Source organism: Penicillium canescens (genome assembly GCF_028828765.1).
Source record: "Penicillium canescens strain IBT 15451 chromosome Unknown utg000008l_segment0_segment0, whole genome shotgun sequence".
Taxonomy (NCBI): domain Eukaryota; kingdom Fungi; phylum Ascomycota; class Eurotiomycetes; order Eurotiales; family Aspergillaceae; genus Penicillium; species Penicillium canescens.
The window spans coordinates 724,732-737,092 of NW_026703970.1; the positions used below are offsets into that span (position 1 = coordinate 724,732).

Here is a 12,361-nt window from a genome sequence, read left to right on the forward strand (position 1 = left end):
AATAAATTTGATTCTGATCCAAATATACAATGTGGATACAAGTAGCCTCATCACATTACTGTACACACAAGTCCGGCCGCAAGAGCTAATGTGATATCTCGTTAGTCAATTTTGTCCAATTGTTCTTTTGGACAAAACACAACTTACCTCCAGCAACAACGCCAGATGCCACACCAGATGCAACACCACCAATAGCACCCTTGTAAAGCTCGCCTTTCCGCCCACTGAACTTCTTATGAGCATCCTGAGCTTGCTCAACCTCTTTGCGGGCATTCTTGACATTTGTCTCGCGTTTCTCAATGTCATGGGCAATCCTCTCTTTCCGGTGCCTAGTTTTCGACCGCCGTGCCATATCCCTACGTACTTTCTCGAGCGATTGCTCCATGTCGAGTAGTTTCTTCTCCTTTGCCGCAAGCTCGTGTCGGATTTCCTTGACTATTACCTCACGCTGCATATCCTCAGATGAAACACGCTCCTTCTCAAGGAGGCTTTGCCGCCGAGCCGCATCCCTGCGAGCCTGTTTGATCTGTTCCTCCTTATTCCGTAGCTCTTTCTCTCTTGCCGCGAGCTTCTTTCTGGTTTCAGCGATCTTTCGCTCATAATTCCTTGCCTCGGCTGCAACGAGCTTTTTCACCTGGAGGTCTTGAGCCTGTTGAGCTATCTCCCTGCGAACTTCATCGAGAGACGACTCCATATCACGTAACTCTTCTTGCTTAACCGCAATCTGTACCCGAAATTGTTTGTCCATCTGCTCGATCCTCTGTTCCCATATCTTTTCCTCTCTGTGATGCAAATCTTGCATTGAATTCCTCAATGCTTGCTTCTCGCGATCAGATTTCCTCAGCTGTTTCTCGATATCTTCCTTGAGTTCTTGCAGATTCGCGGCATATGCAGAATTCGTTTTCGCCAGCTCGCGCTTCATATCTGCCTCTATCCTGCGCAATTCTTCTTCGTGTTCTCGTCTCGCTCGATGTATATCTCTTGCAACGGCAATTCCTGCCCCCGTCTCACCAAGAGTCTTTCTTTGTTCAATGATTTCGCGTTGCAGTTGAAGTACCTGTGGAACATGCTCTTCAGAGTGTTGAATGAGATGCGACACGATATTCCGTGCAGAATCAGTCTCGTCGGTGGAATTTTTGATGCCCATTTCATTATGACGAAAGACAGTCGCTCCGCATGAGATCAAGGCACCAAAGTATCGCTGATCACTCATGAGCTCAGCCTCTCGATTCTCCAGCGTACCTGTATCCTCATACAAAGTTGTATCAGGCCACATGGTAGTTGCGATGGCAACATTATCGTAGAACTCAAATCCACACATGGCTTTCATCATTTCAATATTACGCAGGCTTGACCCTGACATCCGGTTGCCGGTGATCGGATGTAGCATTATTATGCCATGGATGCGCACGCCGTTTGCATATGATGCGCCAAGATAGCTGGCAAGTATACTCAGGGTATCAATATCGGAGCGATCAGTATCGTTGAAGCCCGGTGTATCAATAAGATAGATCCGCCGGCCATTTAAATTGAAGTCGAAGACGTCTATTGAGTCGGTACCTAGAAAGTGTTATTATTATAAATTGAGAGATATGAGAGACTCCACTTACAGGAGTATAGGCCATGGCCAACAATGACCTCTTTTCCAGTGCACCGAGAAATGAAGGTGCTTTTGCCGGATCCTGTCATTCCCATAACCAAGATGAATCTATCATATGGATTCGGTTTTGTAATGCCAGTAAAAACTGAGAAGCGCCGAGCCTGATCGGCCAACTGCTCAGCTGCGGATTTGATATCCATAACAAACAAAATTCGGATGAATAGTGTTAACAAGGATGGGCACAAAAGAAGTAGTAATGAATATCTCCTCAGAGATATAGCCTGGCCTGACCTTCTCGAAAAAAAAAAAAAATAATAATCAAACAAAAGCGCCAACCTCTCTACAAGAGTAGCAAATTTACCCACGAGGCGGCCCGCTGAGCCTCAGCACTTTGCCAATACCCCCGAAAACAAGATAAGGCGGAAATGTCAACGATAGGCTCGGAAAATCCAACGGGGCGGGTTAGGCTGAATTCTAGGTGCGAGAGGCTTGTTTGCACGCTGGCAATCCTATCAATCCCCACGCTAAGCGGCCCTCTAGGCTTGTGGCGTCCATAGAATGGACACCACGGCGCCTAGGTGCAGGACTTCGCTGGCAGTGGCGTAGTCACGCATGAACAAGACATGCAGATATGTAAGCATACTGGCAAATCGACAGCGTTAGAAAGAAATGGAAAGTAAGAGGGGTAGGTAAGACCTAGTAATTACAAGACGCCGTGGTGTGACTCCGGGGTCTCGTCCATTTTGATCATTAAAACTAATGCAACTGCTGAGAGGGCCCGAGCGTTATTATTGCGCCTCGCGAGATGATGGAACCTTTAATATTGATCTTCGGGCTTATGTTGAGAGAAAGGGAAACTGCAAAGTAGATTTCATCGCATCGGATCCGTTGCAAATCATTCAACTTCGAAATACATCAAGCTGTGCGCGTAATGTCGTCATTTGGTAGGTATGATTTTTATCATCGTGAGGAAGAGCCATTAACTAAATGCTGAGTAGTGAGGGGCACGAATGTGCACAGCAATCCATACTCATCAGTGGGGTTTCGAGGTGGTCGCGCCCCAGGGTAAATAGCTCTCATCCAAGAATGAAGTCTTCTCTTGCCACATACTAACAATTGAACCTCAAGGCCGAACGATGTTTTTATCGCCGTGATGGGTGTGACGGGGTCTGGAAAGAGCTCTTTCATCTCACTATGCGCCAGAAAGCGAGTCGAAATCGGCCATACCCTAGGTGCCTGTGAGTACAGCTCGGTCCTGCAGTCAGTGATGTTAATAGTATCCAATATCTAATAGTGCGCAGGCACATCTGTCGTCGACGTCTACGCCTACGAACTATCACCAGATCGCACCGTATACCTAATCGACACGCCCGGATTTGACGACACGAATCGGAGCGACGCCCAAGTTCTCCGCGAAATCGCGACATGGCTGGGAGACTCATACCAAAACAAGATTCTTTTGAGTGGTATCCTATATCTACACCGGATAAGCGATATTCGAATGCAAGGATCAGCCAAGAGAAATTTAACGATGTTTACTGAGCTTTGCGGAGACGATGCTCTGAAAAAGGTCATTCTGGTGACAACGATGTGGGACAAAGTTGCAAGCGAAGACGCCTCAATGCGCGAGAAGGAGTTGTTCGACAAACCTGAGTTTTGGGGATACATGCTCAGCAAGGGGAGTACCTCCCATCGACACAGCAATACCGAAGACTCTGCAAGAGCCATTGTTGATCTTCTTGCAAAGAACAATAGACCAATTACAACGAACTTGCAGAAGGAGCTGGTAGATGAGCATCGCTCTCTGAACCAGACATCAGCAGGTCGGGAATTGGAAAGCGAGTTAAATAAAGAGAAGGCGAAGTGGGATATGGAGCGTCGCGAGATTGAAGAGCAGATGAAGGTTGCGATAAAGCAGCAGAACCGAGAGGCTGAACAGGCCATGCGTGAAGAGCGCGAGAGATATACGAGCATGATCAAGAAAGCAGAAGAGGATACCGGGGTTCTCCGGTCTGACATGGAGAAGCTTCTTGCGCATCGAGATGAGCGCGTGACTCGGTTGGAACAGCAGTTGAAGGAGCAACAGGCGGCTTATGACGCTGCTTTTAAGCTGATGAAAAATAGAGAGAAGAGGCTTGAGAAAGAGAAAGCAAAGCTGGCTAAAAAGACATCTGAGCCCAAAGTACCGCCATCCCCGTCGCCATCGCCATCGCCATTGCCGACCGATAGGGAGAAATCCAAAGCGCGAGGGAAGGCGGATTCAGAAGAAGAAGTTGCTGTCGCTACATGGACTCGAACAAACGAGAAAGACGTGGAAAGTCATTCGAGAAAGACCGTATATGTCCCTTTTTGGGTGGTCCTGCATGGCACCAAATTCGCCGGGTTTAGTAGCGAATATAACGCCAGGTGAGTACATTCGGAATCAGAGAGTTTGGGAATATGACTGAATCATTGTGGCTCGTTAGCCAAATGGCCTACCCAGAGATGCGAAAGGGATCAGGAGTGCTAGCAGCCACTAGCTACGGAGAATCCCACGAAGGAGCCTTGACATGGATTGCCCGTTACAACGATGGGACTTGGGGTAAGGACTGAACCCCGGAAGAGCGATTGTATCAATATTAATGAACATGCCAGCCACCAGCGACGGCCTCTTTGTGCGGTACGGGCATCTAGGCACTACACTAGAAACTCGAGGCTTCCAGGATCTCGAGACGTGTGTTCTCGGACCAGGCAATACATACTACGCACGATGGCGAACTAACAAATGGAGCTGTCACGGAAAGACCGAATTCAGGAACGCGATCAGGACGCACAGTACTATGGAAGATGGCTCCACGATCTTGAATCTGACTATTGGGTTCGGGGGCTCGTATGTGATTTCCTATGGGCGCCGAAATGATTTGCGGAATGTGAAGTCTGTTTGGAATCTGCGTGGGCATTACGAACATCTGAGTAAATTCTTGGACAAAAACAAGGATATCAGCATCATTGTAAGTCTCCCGATCTATTGTGTGGAGAAGAATCTCACTTTTAGCAGGCTCTTTCACTCGATCCATTGAGTAAAAGCACTTATATGATTATCTTCAGAGAGCCCGATAAAGCCGGTAGATGGGAGCTACGGTGGTTCGGTGTGAGGAAACTGGAAAAGCCCATCCATGACTGGTGGCATAAATCATGATAGGTTGGAGTCGGTATTATGTTGTTTTGTTTCCACTGTGGTACCTATAGATATCAACCATAGTCGGGAGATTTTGTGTATCTTAACATCGAGGATATAATATACGATGAGAAACATTATGCTGATAGACTCCTAGCCGACGGAGAACGGAGAGAGCGAATGCACTCCAAAACACTGAAACCCAACCTGCGCCTCTATATATGACAAGAACATGATTCGTAAATGATATATGCATCACCATTAAGCATCACTGAAAAAAACAGTAGCCATGAAACAACAAATGTCGCATATTTATTGACTTGCTTCGGAGTTTGCGGATGTCTCAGAGAGACCTGACTCCGACGGGGGCGATAATGACTGCACAGAATTATCGCCCTCATTTAAGTCACTCTCCACCGGACCCAAAGTCCATCTCCACTCCCGGCGGCGCTTTAAACGACCTTGGCGTGGTGTTTGAGGCGTAGACGAGGCATACGGATCAGCCTCAAACCCATCCAGCAAAGCCACCGCCCGAACCTGGCGCTCTATACGAAGCGTGCGCCTCTTCTTACGCTCTTCTTTAGTGAGCGAGGTATTGGTATCGCGCACGCCTTCATCGGCGCTAGTGTCATCGCCCGACGCACTCTCGGACAATGACGCGCTAGAATCGGAGTCATTATTATTTTCGTGCTCGTTTTCGGGGCTGGGGCCGGGTCCAGTTTCAGGTGGGGTTTTGTCTGCCTCGTTTTGCACTGCCTCCTCCCGCAGAAGATCTAGATGCTGGGCCGTATAGCGTTCGGTGCGGATCTCTTCTTCCAGGGGGCACCGGTAGTTCACTTGTTTCTTTGCTGGGAAGAAGACTCGGCGGGTGCCTGCGTTGTGTCCATTGCCGCCCGCAGAAATGGAGCCTCGGCGCCTTGAGGCTGAGTCTAGTGGGGAGTTGCGTAAGATGCTGCGGACGCCAAGAGGTAGTTGGTAGGGGTTGCGGTAGTTGAAGACATTATTGGGATGTGTGACGTAGGGCGAGGTTGGTTTGGGTGTGTTGAAGCGGGAGGATTTCACGGGAGAGCTCGTCGCGGAGGACGGGGATACGACATCGTAGGCATTCTTGAAGGTGTTGCGGACAGTGGGAGATGAAGTTGGTGCCGCTGCAAAGGAGAAGGATAGGCCAGTTGTTGAGCTGCCAAATGTGCGTGGGAGAGCAGTGGTTTGCAGGGTGAGTTTGGGTCGTGATGTTATCGTCGTTGCGTCCGTCGGGGGAGATAGACACGACATGGTGAGTTAGGACATGAAGTAGAGAAGTCAAGAAGAATAGAATATCGTCAAAGGGAAAAAAAGACGAGGGGAGAAGTGGCGGGGTTGAACTAAGAATAGAGGAGGTTGGCGCTTGCGATCAGCACTCTATGATGTGATGAGAGATGCAGGATGTCACCTCTACAGTATGCACATTCCAAGTAACCCCCTAAAATTGTAGATTAACTGTGTAACTTTGGGAGTTTATGGAGTTTAATGACTTTAATATTAAGATCTACACTTCTAAAGAGATTTATCGGCTCTGATTCCAGACTCAAGTGGAGGCCGAACTATTGACGCCACAACCAGACTATGTCTTGCCGGTCTAAATCTGTACTGTAGTCACACGAGTTTATTGTAGTTAATCTATGTGTGAGACAGAGACTATGTACTGTATTCGCACGCCATTGCTATAAAAAGATTGCCCGTGGGTCGTGGGGGCGATCATCCTGAGGTTACCAACAATTGCGAACGGTGGCGAAAATGCTAAATATGGGCATATAGATTGTCATTGTTTAAATTTGCTTACTTTCTTTGTTGCTTCGACTTTTCACAATTACATTGGCCTGGAATTCGCTTTGTTCTGCTTTGTAGGCATCTATATTCCGTTTCCATCACGATGTCGCATTGAGGGTCTCGATACGACGTAGAAGGGGTGATACTTCCGAACCTCCCGCTCTTTCCAGCCCGGGCCTCGAAAGGGGCTCTTCAGGCGTTCAATGGCCTCTGCGTCAGACTTGACTACATAATACTTTCCCTTCTATGTAACTTGAGGCTCTGCTCCACTGTCCAGCAAAAGATGCACCGAAGAGGCACGTTTCTTCTTGATCGCTAGGAGCGAGGGAGGCACATCCCCCCCACTTTTGGTCTTTGCGGTCCCATTCATATCCGTTCCACGGCGAATCAGCAGCTTTGCCAGGCTATCCTAACCTATTCTGAAGATATCTTGCAATAGCAATGTTTCTGTTATGTCTTGACAAATGTGCCGATGGGGTCACGCATGTTGGATTGTGAGGGGGTAAGTGCTGCTTTGTTTACCTTTTTTACCGTTTTTCACCTACATTGGCATCTGTCTCCATTTCTATGCAACTTGTCTTATGCTGATTGTCCTGGAGATAAAAAACTATCGACTTTATTGTATTCTTTAATGGTGATAAACAAGTATGCATTGTAAAGCCCAGTTTCTATTTTTAATGTTACGCCACAGACGCCACAGTCACTAGCCACAGTGGCAGCCTGTTCCTGGCTTCACTGCAGCTACATGCAACTATTCACCCCTGGACCCATCTCAGCCCATAACCTAAGAACTCCACTGATGGACCGGGGATATCTCAGGGTCCATGGCTGTACCCCCACGAAACGACCGTCGGGTCATCCTCCACCTTGTGAGTCTTTCCCCTTCGCCATTAGAGTCAAGCTGATCATATCTAGGATTATGACTGTTTCTATGCATCAGTCTTTGAGGTTGAGCAGCCTGCACTGAGATCTCTGCCTTTGGCTGTCCAGCAGAAGCAAATCGTGGTAACATGCAACTACGAGGCTCGACGGCGAGGGTTGCATAAATTGCAACTTATTAAAGACGCCAAGCGCATCTGCCCCGATGTGGTCATCGTCTTGGGTGAAGACTTGACCAAGTTTAGAAATGCATCCAAGGAGCTGTATCTGTTTGTTCGATCCTTTGTTTGGGGCGGGCGTGTGGAGAAGCTGGGGTTTGATGAGCTTTTTCTAGACGTCACGGAGATGATCGATTACAATACCGGTGTCTTGAACCCGAATGACTTGTCGAACTCTTTCTTCTATCTTGATCGGAAAGACCCTACTGTCGGCTTTTCCTATGATGCCACTCGATTCCAGGGATCGACCTTTCCAGCGACGGAAGCTGCGCCTATCGCTCAGAATGAGATATCTTCATTGGACATGAGATTGCTTGTCGCTTCGCATCTCCAAGGATTCTTGAGAAGCAATATGGAGCACAGGATTGGTTTCACGGCTACGGGTGGAATTTCAACGTCCAAACTGCTGGCAAAGTTGGTTGGCAATGTCCACAAGCCCAACGGGCAAACGACTCTCCTGCCGCCATACACGGCGGTTGGAAGTATATCCAGCAATGTCACACAGTTTATGGATGACCATGAAATTCGAAAAATTCCTGGGATTGGCTCACGGATCGCCGAGAGACTGAAAACTCATATCTCAGGGGAAGAAACTGTCGATGAGAAGATCACCGTCCGAGATATCCGCCAGTTCCCGGGAATGGGGCCACCGTTGCTAGAAAAGATCCTTGGCGGACCGGGGTCGGCGAAAGGGATCGGGACGCGCATGTGGAGCGTTCTCCATGGAGTGGACAATACAGATGTGCTCGAGGGCAGAGACGTGCCAACCCAAATCAGCATCGAAGATTCCTACGGCCGACTGGATACCTTGGAGAGTGTGAGGCGTGAGCTGGTTGCGCTCTCGGGAAGCCTGATCCGACGCATCAGGACCGATTTACTTGATAAGAGTGACGATAGCACTCCGCAAGGAAGATGGCTCGCCCATCCTCGCACTCTGCGACTATCGACGCGGCCAAGGCCTCCGCCAGACATGGATACTGCACATGCATACAATTACAATCGGATTTCCCGCTCAGCACCTTTGGCATCTTTCATCTTCAACTTGGATGAGAACATCGATGCGTTGGCTGAACGATTAGTCAAAGATAGCCTTTTGGCTATGTTCCGAAAACTGCATCCTGAAAAGGCCGGCTGGAATCTCGGTTTGATCAATGTTGCGGTAACCAATATGGTTGAGACCGCTGGTGATCAGAAGCAAAGCAGTGGGCGTGATATTGGCAAGATGTTTCGACAACAGGAGACGGTGCTTAAGGACTGGACTGTGCAGGAACCTGAATCCCCGTTGGTGCCCGTTCAGGCTTCCCGATCGCCTATTGGAGGTTCACCCGAGATTGAGCCACAGTCTGCCGAGGATGACTGGGATGAGGGCGACGAAGACGAACCCTTGGCTAGCAGTGTACCCTGCCCTATCTGCGGGGCATCTATACCCCATTTCGCACAGCTAGCGCATGAGATGTATCACTCTGCCCCGGAGTGAGTAGTCATGCTACGTATTAACCTATATTTTCGGGTTCCTATATAAAAGAAACACCCTAAGTTGTGACAAAGAATTAAGTTATGCATACTGCAAGTGTGTCACAATGCATCCAGCCTTGCCAAGTGATGGATCTAATAACCGGTTGGCGCCTTGGCTTACAGTCATGTACGCGTACTCGTTCGAATGATTAAATGGTGGAAATAGGGTACTCCTCTAAAAAATACATTAATATCTTGATTCACGGTGGCAATATATGTGGCTGTGTTCGCCGCCGTCACCGAGTCCATGGATATTCTTCTAAATGCGAACCTTAGCCCTACATGTACAACATACTTAACGTTAGTCTTAAGCGCCAAGTCTACAGGCAGCACCATAAGGGACATCGAATGAAAATAGGCCAACTCCACTTCACTCGCGCAATCGGAACATCGGAGAGATGTTTCAGCCCGCCTTGCCAAGCCCAGCCTTCTGGCCTCCGGGGCCATCACTGTTATTGGATTCCTTAGACCTTGGCAAACGGCTGTGCCGGACCCTTTGTGATCCCTCTCGCTTCTTCCATCTTCCAGTCTCTCGTTCTGATATTCAAGTTATCTTTCCTTAAGTTCCTGACACTCGTTGATCCCCCGAGGTGGACCCGATCCCTGGAATCTCCCCATGATTGTCAGCCAGGACCCTTGAAACTCTTATCAGCCTCAAAAGACCCTGATATCCTCAGACCCTGGGGTTTGAACTGCGATGAGGTTCTCCCAAACGATCCTGCCCTTGATAGGTGCGGTTTCGTCGCTCTTTCAACAGACACACGGTACCGTCTCCTTTTTCTCCGTTGCTGTGGCAGCGCTAACTCCCAACAGCACGGTCACAAGCCTCAGAGGCTATTCGCCATGTTACGCCAGTCGATAATGCCATCATTCGTACCCCCTCACACAAAATAGACCATCTATCCAGCTTCGATGTTACCTTCAACCTACACCAAGACGGCAAGCGGATAAAGCTAGAGCTTGAACCAAACCACGATATCCTCGCCGACGATGCTTACGTGCAATACCTGGGCATTGACGGTACAGTACGACACGGTCAGCCCATCCAGCGACACGAACACAAAGTGTTTAAAGGCCGCGCGCTGGTAGGATCGGGTACAGGGAGATGGACGCCAGTCGGTTGGGCCAGAATCACCGTTAAAAGGGATGGCGAGGAGCCACTTTTCGAGGGTGCATTCAGCATCGACAATGACAAGCACCACATTGAATTGCAGTCAAACTATATGCACAAGAAGCGCCCGATCGATGCCGATGTCGAGCCGAGGGACGGAGAGTATATGCTCGTCTACCGAGACTCCGACATGTTCCAGTACACACACAATGAGCTGAAGCGGTCGCTTGCCGCCTCCTCCTCTGGTTGTGGATCCGACACCCTCGACTACAATGCCGATCTATCTAATTCTATCTTCCCATATGGCGTTGACCAACTCGACGGCCAGTGGGGTGTTGCCTCGTTGAATTCGCTGTTCGGTCTGAGCAAGCGGCAATCGGATACCAGCGGTGTGTCCGGAAACACGGGCGGCGTGAACCTGCAAACGACCATCGGCGATACCAGTGGTTGCCCCAAGACGAAGAAGGTCGCTCTGATCGGAATTGCGGCCGATTGTGCATTGACCGAGTCTTTCGCATCTAACAACGCGACCCCCAAGGCTGCGGCTCAGGATTGGATCATTAACGTTGTGAACACGGCATCCAGTCTCTATGAAGATTCATTCAATGTGTCAATTGGGCTGCGCAACTTGACAATCTCCGAGACTGGCTGTACCTCTGGAGGCTCTTCTGGTACACCGTGGAACGTCGGTTGCAACAGCGGCAATGTCACCTGGCGTCTCAATGAATTCTCCAAGTGGCGCGCTCAAAATTCAGATAGCAACGCTTATTGGACTCTTATGACCGACTGCCCGACAGATAGCGAGGTTGGTGTCTCGTGGATGGGTCGGTTGTGCACATCCGACTTGACGACCGCCGGCGACAGCTCTGTTACCGGTGCCAATGTTGTTGTTCGCAATTCTGGTGCTTCCTGGCAGGTGTTTGCCCACGAGACTGGCCATACCTTTGGAGCTGTGCACGACTGTGATTCGCAGACATGCTCCCAGAAGTTACAGGATTCATCCCAATGTTGCCCACTGTCCTCGTCAACCTGCGATGCTGATGCAAAGTACATCATGAATCCATACGCTAGCAACATCATGACCAAGTTCTCAGATTGTACGATTGGCAATATCTGCTCCGCAATTGGCAGAAACAGCATCAAGTCCTCATGTCTGTCAGACAACAAAGGCGTCGTGACCATCAGTGGCAGCCAGTGCGGTAACGGCATCGTCGAATCCGGCGAAGACTGCGACTGCGGTGGCGAAGAAGGCTGCAGCGACAACTCCTGCTGTGATGCAAAAACCTGCAAATTCAAGGGCAATGCCGTCTGCGACGACTCCAACGAGAGCTGCTGCTCCCAGTGCCAGTTCTCCCCAGCCGATACCGTGTGCCGCCCCAGCACAGGCGTTTGCGATATCGAAGAAAAGTGCAGTGGAACCTCCAGCTCCTGCCCCGACGACAAATACAAGGACGACGGCTCATCTTGCGGCGACAAGGACCAAGGCCTCAGCTGCGCCAGCGGCCAGTGCACCAGCCGCGACTACCAATGCCGAACAGTGGTCGGCTCTCTACTAAACACCAACGACACCTGGGCCTGTGAAAACACTCAAGACCCTTCATGTACTCTGGTCTGCGGCGCACCATCAATCGCTCACTCGTACGGCACAACCCCATGTATCAGAATGAACCAAAACTACCTCGATGGCACACCCTGCGACTCAGGCGGCCGCTGCAACTCAGGCCAATGCAAGGGATCGTCAGCCCTAGGCTGGATCAAGCAACACGAGAAACTCGTAATCGGCGTCTGCGTTGGCGGCGGCACCTTCATTCTCCTCGCCCTCTTCTTCTGCATATACAGCCGCTGCAGGCGCAGCGCTGCCCAGCGGAAGATGCGCAAGGCTATCCCCCCCGGTACATACCGGCGCTACAATGGACCCCAGCCCTCTGCTCGCCCACCCCACATGAACCAGTGGCATGGTGTTCCCAATAGTGGGTATCAGAATGTACCTCCGCCTGGACCGCCTATGTATCAGAATATGCCCCCGCTTGGGCCGCCGCCACGTTATGCTTGATTGCATCCTTTCGTTGTTT

The 12,361-nt window shown here is 49.9% G+C and overlaps 5 protein-coding genes across 5 annotated transcripts; 3 read left to right on the plus strand and 2 right to left on the minus strand.

The window, feature by feature from the left end:
- Positions 1-50: 50 nt before the first annotated feature.
- On the minus strand, positions 51-1,800 carry N7446_011146 (GTPase domain-containing protein; the record flags this gene model as incomplete). Its single annotated transcript, XM_058519888.1, has 3 exons — positions 51-85; positions 148-1,560; positions 1,611-1,800. The coding sequence occupies 3 exons, from the start codon at positions 1,798-1,800 to the stop codon at positions 51-53; spliced, it is 1,638 nt and encodes a 545-aa protein (XP_058367412.1).
- Positions 1,801-2,753: 953 nt separating this feature from the next.
- Positions 2,754-4,778, plus strand: N7446_011147 (P-loop containing nucleoside triphosphate hydrolase protein; the record flags this gene model as incomplete). The annotated part of the gene is made up of 5 exons (XM_058519889.1): positions 2,754-2,838; positions 2,902-4,006; positions 4,066-4,181; positions 4,235-4,590; positions 4,638-4,778. The coding sequence occupies 5 exons, from the start codon at positions 2,754-2,756 to the stop codon at positions 4,776-4,778; spliced, it is 1,803 nt and encodes a 600-aa protein (XP_058367413.1).
- Positions 4,779-5,069: 291 nt separating this feature from the next.
- On the minus strand, positions 5,070-6,032 carry N7446_011148 (uncharacterized protein; the record flags this gene model as incomplete). The annotated part of the gene is made up of 1 exon (XM_058519890.1): positions 5,070-6,032. One exon carries the CDS (start codon positions 6,030-6,032, stop codon positions 5,070-5,072), a length of 963 nt encoding a protein of 320 aa, XP_058367414.1.
- Positions 6,033-7,390: 1,358 nt separating this feature from the next.
- Positions 7,391-9,140, plus strand: N7446_011149 (putative DNA polymerase iota; the record flags this gene model as incomplete). The annotated part of the gene is made up of 2 exons (XM_058519891.1): positions 7,391-7,435; positions 7,482-9,140. The coding sequence occupies 2 exons, from the start codon at positions 7,391-7,393 to the stop codon at positions 9,138-9,140; spliced, it is 1,704 nt and encodes a 567-aa protein (XP_058367415.1).
- A 735-nt stretch (positions 9,141-9,875) lies between these two features.
- On the plus strand, positions 9,876-12,342 carry admB (uncharacterized protein; the record flags this gene model as incomplete). The annotated part of the gene is made up of 2 exons (XM_058519892.1): positions 9,876-9,942; positions 9,992-12,342. 2 exons carry the CDS (start codon positions 9,876-9,878, stop codon positions 12,340-12,342), a joined length of 2,418 nt encoding a protein of 805 aa, XP_058367416.1.
- Positions 12,343-12,361: the final 19 nt, after the last annotated feature.